The sequence below is a fragment of the Podarcis vaucheri genome (assembly GCF_965113315.1).
Source record: "Podarcis vaucheri genome assembly, chromosome: 2".
Taxonomy (NCBI): domain Eukaryota; kingdom Metazoa; phylum Chordata; class Lepidosauria; order Squamata; family Lacertidae; genus Podarcis; species Podarcis vaucheri.
Window position 1 is genome coordinate 46,933,532 of NC_138760.1, and position 26,412 is coordinate 46,959,943.

Genomic DNA, 26,412 nt, shown 5'->3' on the forward strand with positions numbered 1-26,412 from the left:
TGCTGGGCACGCACTCTGTTACAAGTGGGTCTCTAGGAAATGGCTGAGAGTGAGTGTATTGCCTGGGCCCCAGCTCCTTCCATCTTCTCTCTGCTCTCGAGAGGGGAGGGGTCTCAGCCAGCATCCCTTTGCTGCTCGGCTGCATCTCCCTCCTTCAGTAGGCCCAGAGCACTTGTAGTGTCTCTTGAGCCTGAAAAGGGGTTCCTTTAGGAATGGATGTGTCTCTAATTTTGTTCCTTTCAGAGGGCACTCAAACACCCCCTCAGGGCTGGCAGAGATGGGTGCCTGTGGTTCTTTCCCCTAGCCTGGGCCCCATCAGGGGACGTGCTTTGCTTGGCTTAGCTTGGGCATTTACTAAATGGCTCCTCCTACCCACTCACGATGGCACATAGGAGGGAGAGGAAGACGGCAGGCTCCCCATTTTTCTGTGCCAGTTTTGCAAGGCCCTTGTCCTTCCACTTTGAGTTTTGCAGGGTTTTCTTAAAAATACTAGCCCCCCCATACACAGGGCTCTCTATACAGATTTGTGGAGGTTGAATCTCACTTTCAGCTAGCTCTCTCAGTGGCAGTTGTCAGAGGTCACTAAGTACTTGTGGAATCTCCATAACTCCAATGACTCGCCATGATCTGAGACTGCTGGGTTGTTTAGTGATTCTAGTTGGTTAGCTGCAGTCCTCAGATGATCTCTGTCTTCTCTAGAATGCCCAGTCCCCCAGAAAGGGCTGTCTTTCCCTTCCTGGTTGCTTGGGGATTCCAGATGGATCCCTGTGCTTGCCCCTCTCTTTGCTAGATTGTGGGAAACCAATGTAAGGGAGAAATCTCTGAAGAGGAGCCATTTTTTCTTGCCGTTCTGCAGAATGTCTCTTTTCCCTACGACTTTTGATGGTATTCTGCATACTTTTTGACCTTTGCCAATGAAGCCGGTCTCTAGTTACTGGGCAGTGTAGAGGCTGAGGTTGCACTAACTGAGCCAGCTAAACCTACTTGTGGCTTGTGAGAAATTCTGTCTACTCCCTTCGTTTGAAGCATTTCTGCCTTTTTCCTGTTTTGTGTTGTCTGACGTGACCCCTTGAAGATGCATCTGCAGACCTTCAATTATGATTTCCATCTCTCTGTGTGTTCAGAAGCCTAACAATAATAGCATATATGAATTGTTCCATGGATGATAATTTTAGCAAGAAAAACCTCCTGTTGTGGGACTGTGGGCAATGCTTGGGATGGGATGAATCTGCTCTCAGTTGCCATTATCATCTTGTTTAAGTGAAAAGGTTTTCTGTGAGGGGGAGAGAGAGAGAGAAGGGCCACAGCCCGGTGGCAAAGTTCTGCTTACAAAAAGTCCCAGGCTCAATTCTAATATTTCCACACAAGGGCTGAGATTGATTCTTGTCTGAACCCCTAGAGAGATGCTGCCAGTTGTGTAGACCAGGGGTGCAGTGTTTAAAATAAGCCAGGCACCAGGCGCGTTTTGCTACTGACACAGGTCCACTTGCAGCGGTGTGGAGATTTCTGGGCATCAGGTTGGCAATCACAGTTGAAAAATCTCTGCCTTACTCCATAGTTAGTACCATTTCCCTTTCCACTGTGTATGTTTCTTCTTGCATACTGGGACAAGTGAATTGTTGTAAGAGCAAGCTACAGTCAAGCAATGTAGTTGAGATAATAGAATCATAGAACTGTGGCATTGGAAGGGATTCTGGGGGTCATTTAGTCTAATCCCCTGGCAAATAGACATTCTGTTGTGGCGACCACAACCTAGATTCAAGATGTCATTTGGTGCCTAGTTTTATATACCTGGGTTTTTAACAGTGCGCATGTGGCCCTCCAGATGTTGCTGGGCTCCAACTCCCATAATTCCTGACCACTGGCCATTGTGGCTGCATCATGGGAGTTGGGTGTCCACCAGTATTAGCCTGTCCTTCCTGGTGTGGACAGTAGGGAGCCATATAAACCAATAGTTTGACTTCGTATAAGTCAGCTTTGTATGAGCAAAACACTGCTTTGGGGGTGCAATGGAGATTGTAAAAGCAAAAGATACAAGTTCAGTCCAAATCCTTTATCCTGGAGCAAGAGCTAAGCATGACTATAACACATAAGAGGTGATTTTTGAGCTCGTGGCATGATGGTAATAGTTGTTTCCTCGTTGTTGTTGTTGTTGTTGTTGTCCTTGCACCAGGTTGAGCGTACATGGGAGCTTTTGTTTAGCTGTTGTGACCAGTAACCTTTGCTAGATCTGTTCTTCACAGCCTGGGCATTGCTTTGTTGTTTCTACAGCTGTGCAATGGCATGCTCTAACCAAGCTCTTTCTCTTTCCCTACAGCCATACAGTGCTTGGATGGTGACAAGCCCTGCGAGAATGGTGGGAGCTGTGTTGTTTACTCCAACGGGATAGCTGCCTGCATGTAAGTGACACCCTTGCACAACTTTGCCCATGGGTTCAACAACAGCCAGTGCGTCAAACCATCTTGGGGGTTTGTAGGGTTGGGCTACTGCCTTCAAAGGGCAGACTAGTAGTGTAATTTGGGAGCTGTAAAGTTGTCATTGTGAAAAATGGCTGCTTGGCTTGAAGTGGGAGAGCAGCGAGCTCTGTTGACAGGATGCAGTATAGTTTAGGAAATATGGGGCCTGGAAATGCTTCAAAAGTCATGACATGACGTGCATCGTTCTCAGTGGCTTTGCATTAGGTCTGTAGGAACTAATGACTGGTGCAGATTGGCTTCCACTGCATACTTTGACTATTCTTCAGCTGGGATTCTGTTTGCCATGGGACACTGGAATAATTTGGTCTCAATATCCATTTAGAGACATACACTTGTTGGAGTGGATAGCATATTGGACTTAATTTAAGGAAACTTGAGTTTGATTTCCTGCTAACCAGGGAAGCACTAAAGACAGGAGATCTTGGGCCAATTCTTATTTATCTACCTAAACTACCTCATAGGGGTGGTGTTTTGTTTTGTTAAGATAAAATATGATAACCCTCCCCCACCCGCCCCCAATGTAAGGCACCCTAAGTTCCTGGGAAGAAGAGTGGAATAAAAATGTGGTAAACAAACATCTTACAAGGAGGAAAAAAGAGGGAAGAAGAACCGGTTTTCTGGTTACCGCAACAATTATATTAATATGAATCTACAAAGGAGCTAAGGGCCCAAACAGATGATATGAAGAAGATCTGGATCTGAATTGAGCAGCTGCAATGGGTGTGTGTATTTAGGGCAGTGTTAGGAAACCTCTGACCTGCCAAATGTTGTCATTGGACTCCAGGTCCCATCAGTCCCCAGCAGTGTGGCTGGTGGCCAGGGGTGATGGGAGTTGTGGTCAAACAACTTCTGCAGGACCACAGGTTCCCTGCCCTGGTCTAGGATTTAACACTTCCCCTCCATTTCTGAATCTCAATTCCTGTCCATGTAGTTGCTATTAATCCCACAGCAGAAAACATACACATGATGGTGGGATGGCTCAAGGTGTTAAAGGAAGACCCCTTTGATCAAATTTGGAACACCTCACACAACTGTTTTAGGTTGAAATCAGAATTTATGAAGCCTTGATCACAAATCTTCCACTGTCTCATTTCTTTTGACCCTAAATTATGATAATTTATTATGGAAAAGGAGGACAAGATCCCAGATAAAGGGAGGATAGATTACATTATGGGCCCTAGCAATTTTGAATATAATCACATGGGCTCTTATAAAGGAAGAAAGGCATAAAGTGAACAAATTTGAACAGGAATGGGAACTCTTTAAGAAGTTTTGGAATGCTAAACAAAGTATGGTATGCGGTAATCCTTTCTATTGGAATTTAAGACAATACTTCAGATATGCAAATCTCAAGCATTTTTTTATTAACAAAATTAAAGTTGTAATGTCTTTATGTTTTAATGCGTAATCTAATAAACTAAAACTTTTGTGAATTGCTAAAATGTTTTGCAGGTGTTTGGGTTGTGTTTTTTTTTTTTGATGTTTTGATATGATCTTACAACATAATCCTATGCATGCCTACTTGGAAGTAAGCTTTATTATATATGCTCAGAGAAATATTTTATCAGATTAAAAGATTTCTACATTATAAATACAGTGGTACCTCGGGTTACAGATGCTTCAGGTTACGTTATTTCGGGTTGCGCACTGTGCCGAACCCAGAAATACCAGAACAGGTTACTTCTGGGCTATGGCGTTCGCGCATGAGCAGAAGCGCTAAATCACACTTTGCGCATGTGCAGAAGACCAAATCGCAACCCACACATGCGCAGATGCCGCGCTGCTGGTTGCGAACAGTGCTGGTTGCGAACGTGCCTCCCGCACGGATCATGTTCGCAACCCGAGGTTCCACTGCACATCTTAATAGTGTTTTAAGTGTTTATAGTGCTTAAAATTTTAATATACCGTATTTTTCGCTCTATAACACGCACCAGACCATAACACGCACGTAGTTTTTAGAGGAGGAAAACAAGAAAAAAAATATTCTAAACAAAATAGTGGATATATGATTTTTGTGGTTCATGCTGTGGCCACAGACATGTGATCTGACAGTGAGTTTGGAGTAGCCGAATGCAAAAATCCTGAGGATCCATGTGGATCCATGCTTTGTAACCACGGAGGAGGGAAGGAAGGGGAACCATGGATCCTCTGCTCACAACTGCAGCAGATCCCCCCCCCCACCCGCAGCATTCGCTCCATAACACGCACAGACATTTCCCCTTACTTTTTAGGAGGAAAAAAGTGAGTGTTATGGTGCAAAAAATACGGTATGTGATAATTCTTTGTGTTTGTTTTATGTCCTGAGAATTAATTGCCTTAATGGAATTTAGAATTTTGAAGTGTCATAACGTCTCTATATTTCTGTTTCATGAATTTATTAGGCTAAGTATGTATTTCTAATCTTCATAGTATGTTACAATTATGACAAAGCTTGGTTTATTTTTTAAAAAAGATCATTTATCAGACAAAGAATGTCTCTTGTTGGAACGTTGTAATGGGGATCTGTCAGTACAGATGCCTGTTGTTTTTATAGGTTTGAAAGCTGCTGCTAGACTGTCCTCCTCTTCTTTTGATCTTGAGCTTGTGTTTTAACAGGCGCCCTGCTAAAGGGTGGGAGAGTACCCTTGCTTCTAAGGGCATCGCTGATGCTGCCGGTAGTGTCCAGGGCTGACTTTATATTGCCGTGTGATGCAGTTGCTTTTCTGTAACAGGGGTTCCATACTGTGGTGTTAAAGCTCGAAAGGGGGAGACCAAGGATGTGTGGATGACATAGTTATTGGGATTTCAGCGTAGTTCTTTGTTGTGTTAGCCAAGCCACGTGGTCCCTGTGGTCATATGCCCTTGTGCTTTCCTGGCAATGGATGGTCCAGATGTACGGACCTTGATTTAGCCGGGCCAGGGATGCTTACTCGCCCTCCTTCCTTTAGTTGCTTCTCGTAGTGGCAGGTGTTTGAGCAAATTCTGTGAGCTCCTAGCTTAGTATGGTGTTGCCTGTGTTGGAATCCAGGACAGGTGGATCTGCCTGAAGCTGGCACGCCCAGAACAGGTGAATCACTGGGAGGCTCGAAGCCCGGCCTGGATCCCTGGATGGGATGATAGGACAAGAAAATACTACCAGTCACCTGTAAGTCCTGTTCAGAACGCAGCTGTCCCACCAAGGAGATTGGGCACTTAACCAAGGCTTTTTTGGGGGGTGGGGGGTTTGGAATTGTGGGGAAATCTAAGGAAAGCTGGATATGTTCCTCTGGGGGCTCAGGAGAGAGGAAGAAAAAGGAAGGTTGCTCTTGGCATCATGGTCTGAAACCTGTCGGACAGGTTGGGTGGGGAGGCCTGGGAGTGCCCAGTGCTGAAGGGAAAACACTCCTCCTCCTCCTCCCCTCCTCCTCTCCCCCCTCCCCCACTAAACACCTGCAGAGAGGCCTCTTAAAGGGGCGGTCACCATTTGGTTCCTTCAGGCCTGGCAATGCCAAATTGGAGGAGGTGGACAATGGGTGGTTCTCAGGATAGTTTTGCTTCTCTCTTGAATCCACCCCCCTCCTCAAATCTTGAAGAAGGTGGGGCTTGGCTGAGGGCTGTCATAGACACTTCACATGAATGTGAAAACAGGCTTTCTTAGGAGATTTCTTAGGCAGGTGCAGCTACTAAGAAGAGCAGTGGAAGGAAACGGAATGTTTCTGGAGCTGGGAATGGGGAAGCCCAAGGCAGCAGGAGTGGTCTAGAATGGAAGTGGAATCAGAATGGGTCCTGGTGAAAGAAATCGGGTGGCTGGGGCACTGAAAATGTGCGCAGCAATGAAATCTGTATCACTGTTTTTAATGCTGAGGTTAATAGTCACCACAGATTCCTGGTTTTCATTTTTAAGAGAAATTAACACTAAAATGTAAGGGCAATTGGAGGAGGTTCTGTACTCGGTACAGCTTCTGTTTGCCTTTACTGCTTGTTCATGTGTCCCTTTTCCCTCATATCTGTTCTTTTTTTGCAGAGAATTTGAACATTGATGGGGGTCAATGTTCCTTTTCCTTTTTGGGGGGAGGTGGGGAGGGAATTAGCAGACAGTACAAGCATAGTATTACAAAAATCAGAGGATCTAGACCAGGGCCTTGTTGGTCTGTTTGATAATCTGGTCCTGGACAAAGCGACCACTAGTTCTGTTGTTGGGGAAAAGTAAACCAAGTGCAGGGCCTAGTCGTCTTTGTCTTCTTCTTCTTCTTCTTCTTCTTCTTCTTCTTCTTCTTCTTCGATCACTTGTAGGCGAGTAGAATTGTCTTCCATAAACACAGATTTAACAATGAGTCCGTAAGTGACTGTGGAGCCCAATTCTGGATCCACACATCCTTCCACAGTGGGGACATTGGTTTCCTAGTGCATTGCCTTTCTGTGCACCACCAGAATGAACTTATGCTGCCCCTTTTAATGTTAAAATAAGATCTCCTCACCCCTTGCTTTATACATGAATAAGAAGACACATTAAAGTAAACACGTGTCAGACACTGCAGTGTCTAGTTCAACCTTTAGCATGACATTAGAATCCCAGACCAGTTACACATATGGCAGAACTCTTTTATGTCAGAAATCTTGCATCTTTTGGGCAGTTCTTTGCTCTTTGATCCTGCAGTATATACCATAAATTCTCTATACTATACCATACAGTGCAGTGTATAGCTTGCCATAAGGTGACAGATTACAGAGCAAATGGAAGCATATAGGCAAATTGCCCCATGGTATATGACAGGGGTCAGCAACCTTTTTCAGCCATGAGCCGGTCCACCGTCCCTCAGACCATGTGGTGGGCTGGACTATATATTTTTTTTGGGGGGGGAATGAACGAATTCCTATGCCCCACAAATAACCCAGAGATGCATTGCAAATAAAAGCACATGTTCTACTCATGTAAAACACCAGGCAGGCCCCAGAGATGCATTTTAAATAAAAGAACACATTCTACTCATGTAAAAACACACTGATTCCCAGACCGTCTGTGGGCTGGATTGAGAAGGCAATTGGGCCGCATCTGGCCCACGGGCCTTCGGTTGCCTACCCTTGGTATATGAATTTGGAGTCCAAAGAAGGGTTATGACAGCTGGCAGTACAGAGCAACTCCCATGAATGATCTCATTTGCAAGTACTGTAATGTTAATCCAAACCATGGCTTGGCTTGGCAGGAGCAAGCAAATGGGCAGGTCCCCAGAGCAAAGATTGCAACTACAGTACTCTTCCTTGGATCTGCTGTGTTACTTGGGGTCAAGCCATTGGGTCAAAACCTGGTTTTGTGGTTTGTTTCTCTCCATAAAAAGCACAAGCTGAACCCAGTATTCTTGTTTGACCACATGGGGATTACCTAGGGAGGTAGACCACAAGCTCAGTTTCGGATGTAATGCTGAGCTAAACCATGGCTTACCTCTGGGTAGTGCAGGAGCAGCAGGACTAGGGGAGTAGTGCTGTGGCCACAGTCTTTGCTCATTCACTCTAACCCATGGTTTGGCTTTAGCACTGCGTGCAAATTGAGCCAGTTATTTAGAAGCACTGACAGAGGATGAATGGAGTCCCTTGCTCATCTTCTTGCTTGTGCCTCCTGTGTAACATGCAGGGAGGAAAATGGCTCCTCTCCACCATGGTGAGAAGTGTGAGCTCTACATGCATGTGGACCTCACATGTCTTAATGCATACAAGGGAGATATGCATCTTCCCAAACATGAATGGACACTAAAAAGAGGGTGCTCAAGTTGCTTCCTTTGCTATGTTCTACAAGAGAAGGTCACATTATTTTAATGATTTATAGGCTAACCTTCAACAGCAGTATTCTCAGGGCAGCTTACAGATAAATAAAATGGAGTTGCCCCTAGTTTATTTGCTTGCTCCCAATTACTTGAGTAGAACGTTTTTGAAAGCACCATGGTACTAATGATTGGTACTGGGTTTTTTAGTCCCCCAAAACAGGAATTTTGAGTTTGTGACTCCCCAACTCCACATCCATGCTGATGGAGTCCCAGCACTGCCTCACAGTTGATGGGATAAAGGCTATAGTGCCAGAACAGCAGTAGTAATCAATCTCACTGTTCTTGATTCCAGTGCTATGAGTTTCTACAGCTGGCCTTAGAATGGGGAGCAGGAGAAAGGGACACAGCAGTGCCCACCCAGCACCCTGCAGCTATTTGATCTGTTTCTCCATTGGGGCTCGGACAGTTCCAACCCCCTCCAGTAAGGAGTTGGCACTACTTGCTACTGGTTTTCTTTTTCCTCTTTGTAATCCATTTTAGTTTTGTGGGGGCAAATTGCCATTGTAACCCTTGCCAGTAGGGATTATGATTTGGCTCTCTCTCTCTCTCTCTCTCTCTCTCTCTCTCTCTCTGTGTGTATGTATGTTTGGTTCTTGTTGATGGCTTTGTGAGGGTCAGAGCTGATTGTCAGCTCCTGGTCTCCCTCTACTTGCAAGATATAAGCATTTTCTCTAGTCCGTGCTTTGAAGCTTTCTGTGGCAGTACTTGCAAAGGAACTAGAAACTGTTGCTGACCTTGTGCAAGTTGTTGGTTTTCTTCCAGTGAGTGGGGTGGGAACAGTGGTGGGGTTTATATTATTTTTTTGCCTGGATGGATGTGTGAAGGGTTCTGCCTGCAGTGCCCCCAAGCAGCCCTCGGTCTTTCAATTTTGGCACAGGGCTGCAGGCCTGCTACTGCCGCCTGCGCAGCCCTGGGGTAAGGGCTGAGTCAGAGAGTGTTGAGCGACATGTGCAGACACAGTTGGTGAATCACAGCCCCAGGGAGAGCTATAAAAAACCAGCTCAACTCCCCGGATGTGAGCAGGTAGGGACATGGTGCCAAGGCTTGGTTCCCTGTGCTGAAAGAAGAGGCTTTCTTCTTTGGGGCACCTAGCCACCCTCAACTGGTAAGTGAGATTGCCCTTGTACTGGCCTGGGGCAAGAGGGAGTGCTCAGTAAATAAACAAGGCCCTGCTTGTTGGCGCAGAGCATAGTTTTGCTGGAGACCTGTTTGTTTCCCTCTGTGCCTTAGGAGGGTGCAAAGACTCTCAAACTGCCCAACTTTTTCACATTCAAATCCAGGACACGTGTCTTCCGGGACATGCTCCTGGGCGAGTCATGTGACCTGCACCTCGCCCTGAAGAAAGCGCTTTTTGGGGGGCGAGAGCGCAGTGCAAGAGCAAGTCAAAATGGCCGCTGAAACCTCGCACCGACAAGCGGAATGTCCTATTTGGGGTGGGGGGGTACTTGGCAAGTGTGGACTCTGTGCATCAGCAACTATAGCCCATTGTCACAAAGGGCGAAACTAAACAATAAATTAAATGCATATGTGCCTTTTGAAAAAACAACGTGGGAATTGGTGGGAATATTTTGTGTGTTCTTGATCACTTTTGCTGTGGTCTCAGTGAAAATTGCCTTCCTATTAAACCTGCTATTTATCCTGGACCACAGGCTGTAATTGGTGCCAGTGGCACCTTCCTTCCTAAGGGAAATAGCAACTTCAAGAAGCAATTTTCACTGGGACTAAAGTTCAAGGGGAAAGGGTTAAATCTCCTGCTGCTGTTTTATTTTTAAAGTTAAGTAAACACAAAGCACACTCATATTTTAATGTATTGCCTACTTTGGCCCAAATACACACTTGGCCAAATAGATTCATGTTTGCTTATTCTGAGATTTATATAACTGACTCACACCTGGTTTGTCTGCCTTGACTTCGGGTCACTCATCTCTTTTACTATGAGTGTGGTTTTCCTCTTTCGTGGCAACAGAATTATGGCCACAGCTTTTGCCACAAGGTAAGGCCATTCGTCTTTCAGCACACCTAGGGATGTCTTGCAGTAATGTGCCTATAGAGCAAATATTTATTTATTTCTAAAATTTATACCCCTCCCTTCAGTGGCCAGTTGGCATTCCTGCCTTACAAAACAACTTTGCAAAGCAAATAGCTATGGATGGCTTGAACAAATGAACCAAACCACATTTCAAGAGGAAGTCATATCTTCCTCCCTTCCAATCTGGCTTGTGGATGTGCTTCCCTGGCTTTAAATACAGTGATCAGTTGGGGCAGAGGTTTCCACCCTTTTTAAATCCATGGCTCACTTGACCAACTACATTCTTTCTGCAGCACCCCTGTGGGGCTCAGGAGCCCAGTTATGTCACCCCTTGCCTGAAGATCTGGCAGCCTTTTACCCTTTTTCGAACACCCTCCCTTGTGGAGTGTTCCCTCAGCCTCCTCTCCTCTCTCCAGGGCAGTTGCAGCTGCCGCCCCGGTCTCTGAGTTACCCCCCCCCCAAGAGAGATGCCTCCTCAAACTGCCCCACAGGGGCTTGGGAACCAACCTCTGGCCAGCCCCAGAGGCACCATACAAGCCTGGGGACCTTGTAGCAAGGACTTTTGCAACAAACAGCTGTGCAAGCCTTTGGGAGGCAGAGACACAAGAGGGCATCAGGAGGGAGGGAAGGAAAGAGGGACAGAGGCCAGTGTTGCCTGCAGTACCCCTGGCTATTGTTCAAGGCACCCCAGGGTGCCATGGCACACTTGTTGAAAACCACTGAGTTGGGGGATTATTCTCAGAACACTCAGTCTTCCCAAGGGCAATTTTTCCTCTCTCCAAAGGCTGCAAAGATCTATGCCAACTATCTTTGGTCTTACATCTTCCACAGTAGTAAACAGCATAACCTACAATCTAGAAACACCGTACCTTCTTTTGAAGACTACATTCTTAGGAGCTGGAAGCGGGAAGTATACAGGCCCTGCTATAACTCAGTGAACAAGCCAATAAATTGGTTCTTCTGCCTCCTAACCCATCAGCATATAGGTGCACCTATGTTCAGTCAGCCTGTAGGTTGTTTGAAAGAGAAGGTCACACTTCAGTTTATTTGGGCTGGAGGCTAATAGGACACTTAGGATGGCCTGCTTTGGGGGGGCCAGGATCAACTCTGGTTGACTTTCTGAGCTCAATTGAATATTGAAGGGAGGGTGGGAAGCTTACTTGGGACTTGGTCATCTCATGACATTGGTATCCGACTGGGTAAGTAAATACTGTTAAAGCTTAGTGATGCTGAGTGGAGCAGCTGAACTTGCTTGGAAAACAGGCCCACAGTGGGGATGGTTTGCTGAAAAGACACATGTAGTATTTTGTTTACAACGCTTCCTTGGATGGGTATTTGAACCCTCACTGCATGGATTTCAACCAGAGTGGTATTCAATTTTGCTTAGAGAGACAAGCTTTAGATTTATGATGGAAAGTTAAACTTCGGTGAGCAAGTAATTTGATTGCTAAACAACAGATAACTTGCATGTTTTTGCTGTTATTAAATCTAAACTACTGCTGCTAGCTAACTGATTTTACACAACAAATGCATACAAATCGGACAATACCACCCCAGTTTCCCCCAATTTCTTTACAGTTTACACACAGTTGTTTTACAGCCTTAAAAGTTGCTGGCAGCCTTCCTCTCAGACGCCAGTCCTTTCGTGGACAGTGTCCACTTTCCTCTTTGGACCTGCTGGGCCTTCCCCCTCTCATCTCCCTGCCCTGCTTGTTCAGGAGGCTGTGATTTCCCTCCACTGAAGCAGAACCCGCCTCCTCCATTTTCAGGCTGGATCTTCCCAATTTTCAGACTGAGCCCCTTGCAGGTTTCAGACAGATCTTTCCGCAGCTTGCAGTTTTCAATTATCCCATTTTCCCTCCGAGTTCCTGAGTTCCCATGGCAACTGGAACTACTCAGCAGCCAGCCTTTCACCCTGGGTTAACTTTTAGTTGGCTACCACTCACACAAAATTCACCACTACATATGCTCTAGATTTGTTCTGCAGAGAAACAGCTTTGGTCAATTGACATATCCCACAGTATGGCTGTTTCCGTTTTCTTATTCTTTTTTGCCCAGTGGCGGTGGGGGGAGGCATGTAGTTTGCTCAGACATTCCTTTTCCTTGTCCAATTCCTCTTTGGGCTGTAAGGCCCTGACTGTTGTCTCAGCCAGTGTCCAGGACTTGCTGTTCAGGCTGGGCAGAAAAGCAAACAGCTTTCTGTGTTGTCATGGCAGTGGCAGGCCGGAGGGCTCAGGGAGGCTGCATTTACAGGGAAGGCTTGTGGAGCTTGGATTGGGAACCCCCTTTTGAAGACTCCAGGACGGCCAGGAATTAGGAAAGGGAGCTATGTGCTGCTTATGCCACCCCTTTACCTTTACCTATGCCACCCATTGCTATCTTGTCCCTCTTGGGGTGGGCAGAGAGCCTTTGAATGGATGGACAGAACTGCTTGTGGCAATCTGCTGGATCCTGCAAATGAGAATGTGATGTGAAAGCCCAGGGAAATTGAGGGATGAGTTCCCTACCCCGTGGGTATCAATTCATTATAGTTTATATTGTCCTTCCCTCAGTCCTCAGTGGCCACTTGTTCTTGTTTCCTTAGCATGTTCACTTTGTGTGGGCCAATGCAAAGTTCTCCCCATCTGTCCATCAGGATATAGGGAGTTGACAGAGATTAGGCTGGAGCAAATGGAAACTGTGCCCCTATGTGGACGGGGATAACCTAATTTCTCTTGTCTATGCTCTGGTAACCTATAGGTTAGATTACTCCAATGTGTTGTACATTGGGCTGCCTCTGAAGACAGTTCAGAAACTTCAGCTGGTGCAGAATTCAGCTTATTACACTGATCCTGACCTGATTGCACTGGCTGCCAATTAGGTTTGGGCCCAATTCAAAGTGCTGGTTTTGACCTATAAAGGCTCATGACCGCCATATCTCAAAGACTGCCTGTGATCACGATTTGAAACTCTTCTAAGTGTGCCTCCTTCATGAGAGGTCCAGAGGGTGGCAACATGAAACGAATGCTCTCTCCAGGGAGGCTCGCCTGCTGCCTTCGTTACATAGGCGCCAGGCAAAAACTTTTCATTATAACCAGGCCTTTGGCTGATTAATGTGTTTGTGGAAGAGGGGTGGTATTAGGTTTTGTTTTATTAAGTATTTTGTGTTTTTATTTTGTATTTTTATGTTGTGAATCACCCTGTGATCTTTGGATGAAGTGAAGTGTACAAATTTAATACATAAAATAGAATAAATAAACTTCAGGCCACCAGAGGGATGTCCCCAAGCTGTCAGGATTGCCCAGCTTCCAAGCCCAGGGAACCAGGAATTTTGTTAGGCCTAAGCTAATACAAAAATTCCACTAGAGCTGTCTAACCAGACCTGCAAAAATTAAAGACTATCACCACACCTCAATGCATATCCCTGAAGAGTCAGACAGATAACAGCTAAAGGTTCACTCTCTGCCATCTGAGTCTTGGGCAGAAATATTGTGCAGTAACAGTTGACCAAGAAGGCTACATCACTGGGCTTAGGTTTCTAGGCATTCCAGAATAAAGAACACTAGAAAATTGAGTGAGGTAGTTTCTGTACAATGCATATAAATAATATATAAGAGAGAACCTGTAAAAAGTAGAGATAAAAGAATACTGTAGACATGGGAAAAATGCAAGGCAGCATAAAACAACAAAACTATCTAACCTAGTCTAGTATAAACCCACTTGACCTCACACCACAGGAACAAACATCACAAACATGTGCTCAGGCACCAGGAAAAGGTGTGAGGCATGGACTAAAGGAATAACCCAAACATCTAGCAAATAACATAGCAACCAGACCAGAAGTTCCCAGCCAATCAGAGCTTAGCTGGCCAGAACCTTCCAGTGCTTGAATATGTGCGTTCCCACAGAGGCACAGTTGCTGTTAATTAAGCAGGCTGCCATATTGGCCTTGAGCTATCAGCCTCAGTTAGATAACACAATTTCATCCTCCTTAACGAGAGCTACATTTCTCACCAGAAACAAGATTGTCCAGTTACCCAGGGAGGGGGGCAGGTGGCTGCAGAAAGTAAACTTTGATCAATGCCTAAGCAAAATAAAAGCTTTTCTGGACGCTACCCAGTTTGCTTCTAGGCATTGCTGGACAGGTGTGGATTCTTGGACCTTGTTGATCATTAATTTTACATAGTTTGCCTGGGCTTCCTGAGTTGGACTAAAATATTTTTGTCTGGTACTAGAAGATGAATCAGGATGTTAAGGAATCTCGTGGGAGTAATATTTGGATAAAGTCAGAAACTACCAGGGACTTTGCCGAATTTAAAGTCTCATTCTTCTAACTACTTGAGACTCCAGTTTTCTGAGTTAGAATACATTATTTATCCTTTTCACTACTGTAGATAATCAGGCATCTTTAATATACCATTAAATGTGAGATTATTAAGATTCTGCTGGAGTTGCTTGATTGGGTATTTGCATACAAGTTTTGGACTTCTCCTTCAACCTTTGATCTAGCCTTCTGTTCTGCTTTTGGACAATACTATATATTACAAAAGAGGGTGTCCAAACCATCAGGTGATAAGTTAGGAACCACAGCCATCTGGACCATAGCTGTGCCCCGAGGTTGTATGAATTACTCTCAACATAACAGCTCTGCTTGAGGGTACAGAACTGACTTGAATGCCATCTGTATAAACATTGTCCCGTCCTTATTTCCCTCGATGTTTTGCAGTGAGACCTGCTGACAAAATCTTACGTAGGGAGGGGGAAAGACTTTTCTTAGATCTGCCCGGAATTTAGTGGTAAGAGGAAATGGTTGGTTGGAACCTGACAGAAGGCCAATGTTTAAGATATCTATTTTCAGCTTGGCAAAGGGTAAGTGTGGGCAGTTAGCAGAATCTGCAGATGACACACACTGATGGAGTAGTTTAGTGTGAGCAACAGGAAGTTGTCTTCAGTGAATTGTTGCTCAATAGAGGAAAAAGACATGCTTGTGCTAAGTCACTTTGCAGATTCCTGTGTTGTTTTGTTGTGGCTCCCAATTCCTTGGTGAAATGGCAGAAAGGGGTATGATAAAAGGTGGGTCTAACTGCTTGTTGAATTAGTCCGTTACTAGTCCATTGAGCACCAGAATAGCACTTGTGTACATTAGGGATAGCATGAGTGGCAGATGTCATCTAGTAAACTCTGTCTGTCTGTCTCTGCTAGATGCCAGCCTGGACTGATTGGAGAGCACTGCCAGTTTCAAGACCCTTGCCATCAGTCACCTTGCGCTAATGGGGGATCATGTGAGAGCACTCTGCGAGATGGCACTGTGCACTACCAGTGCACCTGTCCCAAGGGCTTTCGAGGTAAGAATAAGCAATGTGGTGAGATGCAGCGTGTGTTTTTCTGCTCCACAGGCGTTTCATATTCCTGATAAGGATTGCTTTGCTGGGAGATGGGAATGCACATTCTCCAGGGAGGATGGGTCCAGATTGTAGGTGAGAAAACTGGCCTTCTGGGGAAGAAATAACCTTCTAGGTCACCTGGTACATCATCTTCCATTTAGGTCAAGACTGCTCTCTGTTTGATGCCTGTGCCAGCAAGCCGTGTGTCAATGGTGGCCGCTGCACCAACTGGAATGGCCGCTACAACTGTACATGCCCATCAGGGTACCAGGGCCGCAACTGCCGGAGTGACGTGGATGAATGTCGGGTGCCTGGCCTATGCCAGCATGGGGGTACCTGTATCAACACACCTGGCTCCTTCCACTGCCAGTGTCAAGCTGGCTACACAGGGCAGCAGTGTGAGAGCATCTCCACACCTTGCGCTCCCTCTCAGTGTCTCAACGGCGGCACTTGCCGTCAGACAGGGGAACTCAGCTACGAGTGTGCTTGCTTACCTGGTGAGTGAACAATTTGCAAGGTGTAGCTTTGCTTGTACCTTCTGTAAGGGAGTGGGATGGAGTACTAAGCAGGTAGATTTTAGAGTGGGACAATCCCTCAGGGCAGCTGGGCGTAGAGTTACACTTGGGACTCAAGCTTGACCCTTTTCTCTGGCTACACCGTGGCATGCTTCACTATTCTCCTGTCAGGAAGCTCATGGGAAGCTGTTGAGTGCTTTGGTGGAGCAGGAAGGAAACAATCTAGGCAGTGGGAGGAGGCGGGGGAACTTGGCAGCCAGCACATGTGGCTTTGACTGCAGGAGCCAGAGTGTAGTGGAAGGCTCAGCTAATTCTTCTTCCTTGTTCTAGTCAGAGATTTGGAACAAGAGTAGAGCTTAGAATAGAGGAGGGGCGCTGCATTGCTCAGGGGCTCAGTGTGACTCTGTGGTGTTTACCAAGCCTTGTCAAGCTTGAAACTGTCCCCCTGTGGCCAATGGAATTGACACCTAGGAAAGTGTGCAAAAGATTACAACCCATAGTTGCACATTAGGGATGGAATGGTGGGTTGTTGGGAGGATTTTTCTTTCTCTACTCGCAACAGTTTTTCCACAGTTACTGGCTGGGCTAAAATCTCCCTTTCTTCCTTTTCAGGCTTCAAGGGACACAACTGTGAGATTAACATAGATGATTGCCCAGGCCACATGTGCATGAATGGAGGCACTTGTGTGGATGGCGTCAACACTTACAACTGCCAGTGTCCCCCAGAGTGGACAGGTACTGCGTTGTTATTGGTCCAGGAACCAGAATGTGATTGGAACAGCCTAGGATTTTAAGGGCCTTAATGGGAAATGTAGGGAGCTATCTAGGATTTGGGCAGAGGTGGGAAATGTTCTTTGCTTCTCTATACAGCGTTAACTTAATATTAGCCTCTAAGTCAGGAAGGCCAACTGTTTTAGAGAATGAGTTGAGAAATATTACCTTATTGTAGTTTGGGAAAACACTGGCTTTAATCTGGCTTGGTGCATGGTGGGCAAAGGAAAGGGCAACTCAGGGCTGTGAGTGTGGAGGTATTGGGGTGCATGGGGGAAGGAGAGGTGGTGCTGCAGCTGTTAGGCCATCCCTGATGAGAAGGTCTTTTAGTGAACTAAGCCCCACCTTCTTTGCATTGTAGGCCAGCACTGCAATGAGGATGTGGATGAATGCCAGCTGCAACCCAACGCCTGCCACAATGGAGGCACTTGCTTCAATACCAATGGGGGGCATTCATGCGTTTGCGTCAACGGCTGGACAGGGGAGAGCTGCAGTGAGAACATTGATGACTGTCAGACAGCAGTCTGCTTCCATGGTGCTACCTGCCATGACCGTGTGGCTTCCTTCTACTGCGCATGTCCTATGGGCAAGACAGGTAACTGGCTCCTAGCTTGCATAATGTGTCCATGTCATATGTTTTTTTTCTGGCTAACTGGTTTGGGCAGAATTTTTGAAGGGTTTGGTCAGTGTAAAAAGAATGGAGTGGATTAAAGGGATATTGGATAACAAGGATAGGGTGTTAATCAGAAATGGAAGGACATTGCTGAACATGAACAACATATGGAAATCGATACCCCTTGTCCATAAATTCCATCCCATTCCCTACACTCCTCCTGTTTTGCTGTCAAGTGATTGCCTTTCATGGCCCTTTCTCTTCCAGGCCTTCTTTGCCACTTGGACGATGCCTGTGTCAGTAACCCTTGCCATGAGGATGCCATTTGTGATACCAACCCAATGAATGGCCGTGCCATCTGCACATGCCCACCAGGTTTTACCGGAGGGGCCTGCGACCAGGATGTGGATGAGTGCTCCATTGGTAAGACAGCTGCACCCTTCTTTCGCAATTCCAAAATGTGGAAGAAGGAGGACTGCCTCTCTAGCATGTGAGAGGGGTCACTGAAATGGACTTTTGCCAGCTTTTTGGGTTGGGCTATTGACAAGTAAAGCACTTATGAGAAGGATCAGTTTCTGCTGGCATGCCCTTCTCGTTCCTTGTCTGGATTTATGCCTTAAGTCAGGGGTGCACAACCTGCAGCCCTCCACATGTTGTTAGACTACACCTCCCATTATCCCTGATCACTTGCTATGTTGGCTGGGGCTGATGGGAGTTATAGTCCAAAAACATTTGGAGGTCCGCAGGTTATGCACCCCTGCCTTAAGTGAAGGCAGAGAAGAAGTAATTTTGAACCAGCCATGTTCACTTCATGCGCATTTCCCTTCTCCAGGAGCCAATCCATGTGAGCATTTCGGAAAGTGTGTGAACACGCAAGGCTCCTTCCGGTGTGAGTGTGGACGTGGCTACACAGGTCCCCGCTGTGAGACAGACATCAACGAGTGCCTCTCCATGCCTTGCCAGAATGATGCTACCTGCCTTGATCGCATTGGCGAGTTTACCTGCATCTGCATGTCAGGTGAGTTTCCTGGCTCTGGGGAGCAGAGTGCCCATCCTATCCAGGACTGTATCTTGGGTAGCATGAGATGTGGGGAGAGAATAGGTAGGCGACTGGATATGCACAAATTGAGGTAAAATTCCCTGCTAAGTCCAGGCTCCCTGAGTGGGCCTAGATAAGTCACTTCCTTATTTCAATTTGCTTTTAAAAGTGAAAATGTCAGTGACCTGTTTCAGAGCTGTTGTTAAGCTCTGTGTAAAGTGTAGATCATTCAAAAAATATTATGTGAATGATTGTAGAGCAGCCTCTGCTCTTGGGCTCCCAGAAGCTTCCTGTCCCAAGTACAGGGGTACCTCGGGTTAAGAACTTAATTCGTTCTGGAGGTCTGTTCTTAACCTGAAACTGTTCTTAACCTGAAGCACCACTTTAGCTAATGGGCCTCCTGCTGTCGCTGTGCTGCCACTGCACGATTTCTGTTCTCATCCTGAAGCAAAGTTCTTAACCCGAGGTACTATTTCTGGGTTAGCAGACTCTGTAACATGAAGCGTCTGTAACCCGAGGTACCACGCTATCTTGTCTGCCAGGTGTTAGCATACCTGACTGATCTACACTGAGGCTCTGTGGAGTGGCTTTCTTTTTGCTCTTCACATGTTCTAAACACTTGAGACAGGAGGTGCCTCTCAGACTATGACACTTCCATGTCTCGTTGGCTGTGCCTGTTCTTTTTTGAGTATATCAGCAGGACGTTTCTTTCACACTGCCTGCTCCTCTTAGGCCTGGATTCTTCAGTGTGTGGGTGGTATTCTCCAAACTAAGAGATGCGCGTGGGCAGGGGGGATACAATAGTTAGATTGGTATGAGACTGTTGTGGGGATAGCCACAAGGTATAGCAGTCTAACCTGCACCTTTCCCTGGTAGATTCCAGGCTTTGTGTTCCCCGCAGTTACAAAGCAAGAACATGTTTGGTTTGTACTTTCAGTAGAGCTGGCAAATACCGATTCAGGAGAAGGGCCCAGAAAGGTGCAGGAAGCAAGATATTATTGTGAATAGTGGAGGCTTCGTCCAGGGTCCCTGGAGGAGTATTCTGCTGTTTCATCCCCCCCCCTGCCCCCTGCCCCCAAATGGCATTGCAATTCTGTGGGCTTGGGATGAGGAACAAGCCGAGATCCTTAGAAGCGGTTTGGTGGCTGAAGAAAGCATATACATATGGAGGAATCCCTGGAAAGTGAGGGATGACTATACAGCTGTCCCTCCTCCCATTGTGGCAGAGCTATAGGACTGGGGTGCTGGGTAAAGTGATACAATGTTCATAGAGACAGTGGGAGTGCAGCATTGTGCTTGGAATATTAATGGTGGGGCCGGCCTGGCGGGTGATGTGAATTGACTGTGCTTTGTGTTTCCGTTACCCCATATAGGGAGGAACATTCTCCTTGCTTGCTCACTCATTGGTTAATGCTGGCTTTTTGTAAAAAAAAAAAAAAATCAAAAAAATCTGGGGGAGGGGTGGGTCCTGCTAGCTGAGAATGGCTTTGGTCTAGGGGCTAGAGAACTTTGTTTTAGTGTTGCACTACTGCGCTTAACCCAGTATAGCTGCATTCTGGAATCATTTCCCCCAGGATCAGAATGGAGCAAGAGGTTTGACGTATCGCCTAGATATTTGGCAAGCAGCTCCAAAAATTAGGAGCCCAGCACAAAGTGGAGTGCCTCTGCTACAAAATCACCCTCCCAAAGCAGAAACAGGAAACCTTTAAAAGTTTTTAACTGGGACGTGGAGTGTTAGTTGGAATGCTGCTGCTTGGTTGGAAAACAGTTCTGGAAACCAAGTTTTTTTGTGTGTAGCCCCAGTTCTTGAAACCCAAATCAGCATTTGCACTAGGGCGTCATCTCTGACTCCTGTTACTCCTCCAGTCCTCACAGTTCTTGAAACTCCGCTCCCCTCCCTACTGCTAGCCTCACATCTTCAGTTCCGTTCATTGAGACAAAGTGTTGCACCAGACACATGTGATCAAACTGTTCCAAGCATAGCTGTCAACTTTTCCCTTTTCTTGCGAGGAATCCTATTCAGAATAAGGGAATTTCCTTTAAAAAAGGGAAACATTGACAGCTATGGTTCCAAGCTCCTCCACATAGCCTCAGCTCTCCTCCTTTTTTATGGTGTAAGCTCCAGAGCTACATCACCCTCCCATTCCTTTTATGTCACTGGAACTTCCTCTCACAATTCCCAGCTTTGTTTATTTTATCTGTTAAGAGAAGCAGAGTATTCAATTCTCCCCCCCACTGTTCTCTCCCTCTTTCTTTTCCATCCCGTCATTTCCTGCCAAGGCGCTTCTTACTTTCCCATTCCTTTTTCCCAATGTGGATGGAATAAGCAAGGCTTGTGGGCATATCTTTTATATCAGAGTTGCCTACCCTGTAGCTTTCCAGGTGTTGTTGTATTCTAACTCTCTTCAGCACCAGCCAGGATGGGCCATGGTAAGAGATTATGGGAGTTGCAGTCCAGCAACATCTGGAAGACCAAAGGTTCTCCACACTTCCTTTCTACACAGTATCAAAGGCAAGAAGATTCTCTGCCTCAAGGATACTTGGAGGAAGTGGGCTATGTAGGGTTATTGAGTCACCACCATTTTAGGTTTTTCTCTACTACCCCCAAGGGTTTGGGAAACCTGGCTCTGATGAGCTAGAACTACGAGATTAGAAGTTGCCTTCACTCTTGGGATTTCCCCCTTGCATAGAGATTTCTCTCCAAATTGGAAACAGGAGTTTCCTCCCACAAAACGCTGCATTCTCTTACCACCCCCTCAGAGATGAAGATACAGGCAAACTCCTGGAGACAGTTCCCATTAAAAAGGTTCATATGGAGACAAATTTAAGTGCCTTCTTACGTGAGAAAATTCTGCTCCTCCTGTCTCCCCTTTGGCAGGAAGAGTAGCTTAAGGGGGTGGAGATGGCGTCTCAGCCAGGAGTTGAGACTGATACTATAAGGCTGTAGCAGCTCAGACCCTCTATGAGTAGTCAAGGAAAGTGGGGGTGGGCCTTGATTATTTCCTCAGTGCTGCTTGCCAGCAAACTATTCATCGGAGAAGCAGACTTCACTGTTTTTATTACAGTGGCGAAGGGCTGGGAATAGCAAAGCCTGGAGGGTTAGTCATGCAATTCTGTGCCTTTATAGCTGCAAGGATTCCTTGGAGCATGTGTACACAGACCAGCAGTTGGGCAAATTCAGGATGGTCATTCCTCTATTGACCAGAGCCTGCTTAACCCCCTTGCCTAGAGAATCAGGATACTGTTGTGCTAACCTTATGCATGGCATGTCCAGTGCCCCACTTTTGCTCCTTTCTGTTATGGCTGCCTTTCTCACCTCCACAGCTAGATGGAGGACTCATACCTCAGCGGTAGAACACATTCTTTGCAGAAGTGTTCAGTCTTTGGTTAATAGACAGTCTTGGTCAAAAGAGCAGTCCCTAAACACCTTAGAAAGTGCGGCTAGTCAGAGTAGATACTGGGTTAGATGAACCTACAGCCTCACTTGGTATAAGATAGCTCCGCATGTGTATTTTTACACCCATAATTTCTGTGTGCATTAACTGCTTTATTTATTTTGTAATTGCATATTTTATTGTTGTTAACCTACCCTGGGAACTTTAGATAAAGAGCAGGTAATAAATTTAATAAAATAAATCAATAATAATGTGCCTGGTGTACTCCCTCCCCCCCAAAAAAATCCTTTTTGATTTCCTTTTCTACCACTGGTTCCAGCTGCTGGCTGTATTTTCATCTGTTCTTTGTGTTCCTGCAGTTCTCTTATCAGGAACACGTAAGCAACTTGACTGTCGAGCCAAGTATTATCTACTCTTAAGTGGAAGCAGGGTTTTTAGGCAGTCTTTCACATCCCCTGCTTCCTGATTCTTTTAACCTGAAGATGCCAGGGGTTGATCCTGGGATCTTCAGCATGCAAAACATGTGGCCCATCACTGAGCTGTCGTGACACGGAAGGAGTGGGAACAGAACTTCTGCTTAATTGAAAATGGAATAAGCTCAGCAGTTGCACAGATTATATAAACATTGCTTTGGATTAGTAGAACTAACACATGATCAAGTTTGATGCATGGAATGCTTACTCCACCATTAGTAAACTTAAGACAGTTGCGTTAGGATAGGTGCTGTATGTACCATGATGGTTAAGTGGGGATGTGGGGAAATAATGGAGAGGAAGGAATGGGATGCAGGGAGACTTGTAGAGACAGCAAAGATGGAGTTGGAGTTTTGGGGGAATCCCCCCCCTTCTTACTACTAGATAGGCCTTAAACTGTCTGTCTGATCATTTTCACCTCTTAAAGTTAGTAACTATAAGGAACCAGCTTTAAAATTAGGGATTTTGTTTTTAATGCCTTGTATTTGAAGCGAAACGCTGTTATTTATTGTGCACCTTTGCCATGTAATAATAAGCTAGTATTCCTAGGTGTGAGCTTGCCAGGATGAGATGGACCCCCTTGCCTCACTGTGGTTGTGGTGCTACAGTGATGGACACATGGGTGAGTCTAATCATTGTAATAACAAATGGTTCCTCTTGGTTGCAGGTTTCAGTGGCACTTACTGTGAGATCAACATCAACGAGTGTGAGAGTAATCCCTGTGTCAATGGTGGCGTCTGTAAGGATATTGTCAATGGATTCAGCTGTACCTGTCCCTCCGGTAAGCCAAGGGCTTTTTTCAGCAAGGAGATAAATGGCACTGCATCGTTCGCTTACCTGTCCTCCCTGCCTGGCATAGCACAGGTGAACTTGAGCCTGTTCCCCCACAGGGCTCGTTCTCTGACTTAAAACAGTCTGCATGTTTGTGTGTATCTGAAACCTGCCCAGACCTTACTTTGATAAAGCTGGTGAGCATCTGCCCTGTTTTTAAGGAGCCTTGCTTTCATCCCTTCTCCTGATGTTAGGAAATGTCTGCCCCTTGTGTGAATTCAGCTGAATTTGAGTCTCTTAAGTTGAGCTGTGCTGTAGCTTTTCATGAGCTCACACTGCCCCTTGTGCTTCCTCTCATCCCTTGCACTGTGGTACAGTTTGTATAAGTTTTCTTTGCTGAGCTAGGAGTCCAGCTTGGGGAATTCTTTGTCAGTGTATGGGATGCAACTGTAGCCCTAAGGAGAGTGTGTTCAGCTCATTCCCCAGGACTTGCTCCGCTTTTCTGCTACCAAGCGGGTGCGGGGCCCTGTCCTCCATTCAGTTGCTTCCAGGGCTGATTGACAGACAGGCCTATAGCTTGCTGTGTGGGAGCTGGGACAATGGCATCTTTGTTCCCCCAGCCTGTCGCACAGGCCCCTGAACCCAATTTACATGTGGGGCAGACACCGCAAAGCCCCCTGTGGAGAGGAGGGGGAGAGAACATTGAGAGCCTTTGCTATAGGCCTCTGGTGGTAGGGCTGTGCTGTGCAACCAGGATGAAGTTTGAGGACTCCTGTCCCACATAATTTTTCCTCCCAATGCGAACCTGTTTTCTCTTTATCTGGAGCTTTCAGTCCAAACTATCATTTTATTCGAGGCTTGCTCTAGCTGTGTACCCACTTCAGACACTTAGCTTGAGAACGAGTATACACTCAATTCTTTTGCCAGCCTAGCTTGTGCCCTTTTCAGACATACTTGTAAAGTCCTCTGTTACCTCTAACAGCTGGGAACTTCCAAGTACACAAGCTTTTTTCACTCAGCTCTATGTGAAACCCAGCTAGGGAACAAGAGGTGCTCTACATATAGTGCCTCCACTCTTCCACTGCAGCACTGAGTGTCCATTTCCCTGCTCCTTTTTTTATATAGCGCAGATGTTAGTGTAAGATTCTCATCCATCAGAGTGGATAACAACAAGTGTTCTTTCTGTGTGTGTTGTTTGGATCTTCTCTTGTATATATTGGGTGAAATGCAACACGTATGTTAATGTTGCCAGATTGAGTGCATGTTCCTCATTTTGTTGGTCCATCTGGTTTGTTTGACTACTTTTTCTTTCTGGGTTCAGGCTTCTCAGGCTCCATGTGCCAGATTGACATCGATGAGTGTGCCAGCACACCATGCCAGAATGGTGCAAAGTGTGTGGACCGGCCCAATGCCTACGAGTGCCGTTGTACAGAAGGTAATTGCACTCTGCAATGAGTTATTGCCTTTCATGCTCTTCTGTGCTGCTGGAGAGGGAATTGTTTCAAATTATGAGGATGTTGTGATGACGACTGCACAAGGATTATTAGAATCTGATGCAGTCGAGAGAAAATTTTCCCCAAAACATCCTTTACACCTGCCTTTCATGGGTGCCATTTTTGAAAAGCCTTGGCTGGGTGTGTTGTGAGCTTTCTCTTCCCAATCCATGGTCCTTCATCTTTGAGCATCTTTTAGGGGAGGTGTCAAATCACTTTCTAACTTTGGTATCAAACCTTCAGCAAAGTAACTTCTCTATTCTTGATTCCCAGATAGTTGTGAAAGATCAAGATCAAATTGATGCTTGCGGGGGTTCTGTTTTATTTCCTTTTAGATGACTTCGGTTTAAAGATTAGCACAGAATTTAACACCATGAAATTCCCAAGGAAGATTATTGTGTTCTGAAACCTAGTGGTGCACAGTGCATGCCACAACACATCATAAAGAGAACTAATATTCCCATGAAGTAAAGGAAATGGACTTGGGAGAGTAGGATTTTTTTTTAACAGACTGCAAGAAACTCCTACACAGAACGGCTTTTAGGGGGAAGGAAGCCAAATTAGTGCACACAGTTCATTCACATTGTGGAATGGAGAAAGGAGGGTTAGGTTACTCCTCATTTTTTGTTGAGTTTCTTAATTGATGTATCTAACTTGCTTGATAAACATGAAGTGACATCCCTTCTCAGTTGCTCAGACACTTAAAAAAGGACAGTAGATGCATATCTGATTGGCTTACAAAACAATGACTCTCAGTTTGAAAATTACAGTGTTTTTAACACAAGCAGTTTTAAGTAAAGGTAAAACAGAGAACTAACAGTTGTGGAAAAAAAATAAATGTTTTGCTTGCTACATTTGGGTCTTTGGATGCATCTTTTCAGATAAATAGTAGTTTAGGAAACACTGGGCTTTTCTAACATATTAGATAAATGTATCTGGATGGACCTAAAAGTTATGAAAATGGAAGGGAGGGGGAAACCTTTTCCCCAGTCTGCTGTGTGCATGAATTGCTATGATGCTGATGCTGATTTCCCCTTTCACTTACAGGTTTTGAGGGGCCTTTGTGTGAAAGGAACATTGACGACTGCTTTCCAGATCCCTGCCACCATGGCACTTGTGTGGATGGCATTGCTAGTTTCACCTGCACTTGTGCAGCTGGTTACACTGGATACCGCTGTGAGAACCAGATCAATGAGTGCCACAGCAATCCCTGTCAGCATGGCGGCAAGTGCATTGACCTGGTGAATAAGTACCTGTGCCACTGCTTGCAGGGGACCTCAGGTAGGGCATCCCTCCTCGCTCTCTTTCTCTGCTTGCTCTCATTCCTTACATCTCCCAGTCCTATCCAAAATGTATAGACTGTTTAATCAGAAAACCCTCGTAAGTTGTATATATAATAAAGTTATCAATAAAAACACAAGATAAAAATCAGCAAAGTAAAACACACACACACACAACTAAACGAATGCCTGGGAAAACTTGCTGCAATAAAAAAGAACAATATAATGAAGGCACCTGTCTGGTGTCAATAGGCAGGGAATTCGAAAGCACAGGTGCTGCCATACTAAAAGAGAGATCCACAAATGCAGAGTAAACATTACATGTCACTTATAAAACTCAAGTTTTGCAGATCAAAGCAGCAAAATAGGCATGTATGGTGCAAATCAATCCCCCCAACAAACTAGATATAAGCTGT

At 45.7% G+C, this 26,412-nt stretch overlaps 1 protein-coding gene across 4 annotated transcripts in view; it reads left to right on the top strand.

The window, feature by feature from the left end:
- NOTCH3 (notch receptor 3) overlaps positions 1-26,412 on the top strand; it is a 57,350-nt gene that overhangs the window by 10,988 nt on the left and 19,950 nt on the right. For all 4 annotated transcript variants that reach the window (XM_082212229.1, XM_082212230.1, XM_082212231.1 and 1 more), the window contains exons 2-11: positions 2,318-2,399; positions 15,465-15,607; positions 15,808-16,143; positions 16,774-16,896; positions 17,294-17,527; positions 17,813-17,968; positions 18,378-18,563; positions 23,120-23,233; positions 24,545-24,658; positions 25,764-25,997. In XM_082212229.1, the coding sequence (XP_082068355.1) occupies positions 2,318-2,399; positions 15,465-15,607; positions 15,808-16,143; positions 16,774-16,896; positions 17,294-17,527; positions 17,813-17,968; positions 18,378-18,563; positions 23,120-23,233; positions 24,545-24,658; positions 25,764-25,997 (1,722 nt within the window). The remainder of the gene's footprint in view (positions 1-2,317; positions 2,400-15,464; positions 15,608-15,807; positions 16,144-16,773; positions 16,897-17,293; positions 17,528-17,812; positions 17,969-18,377; positions 18,564-23,119; positions 23,234-24,544; positions 24,659-25,763; positions 25,998-26,412) is intronic.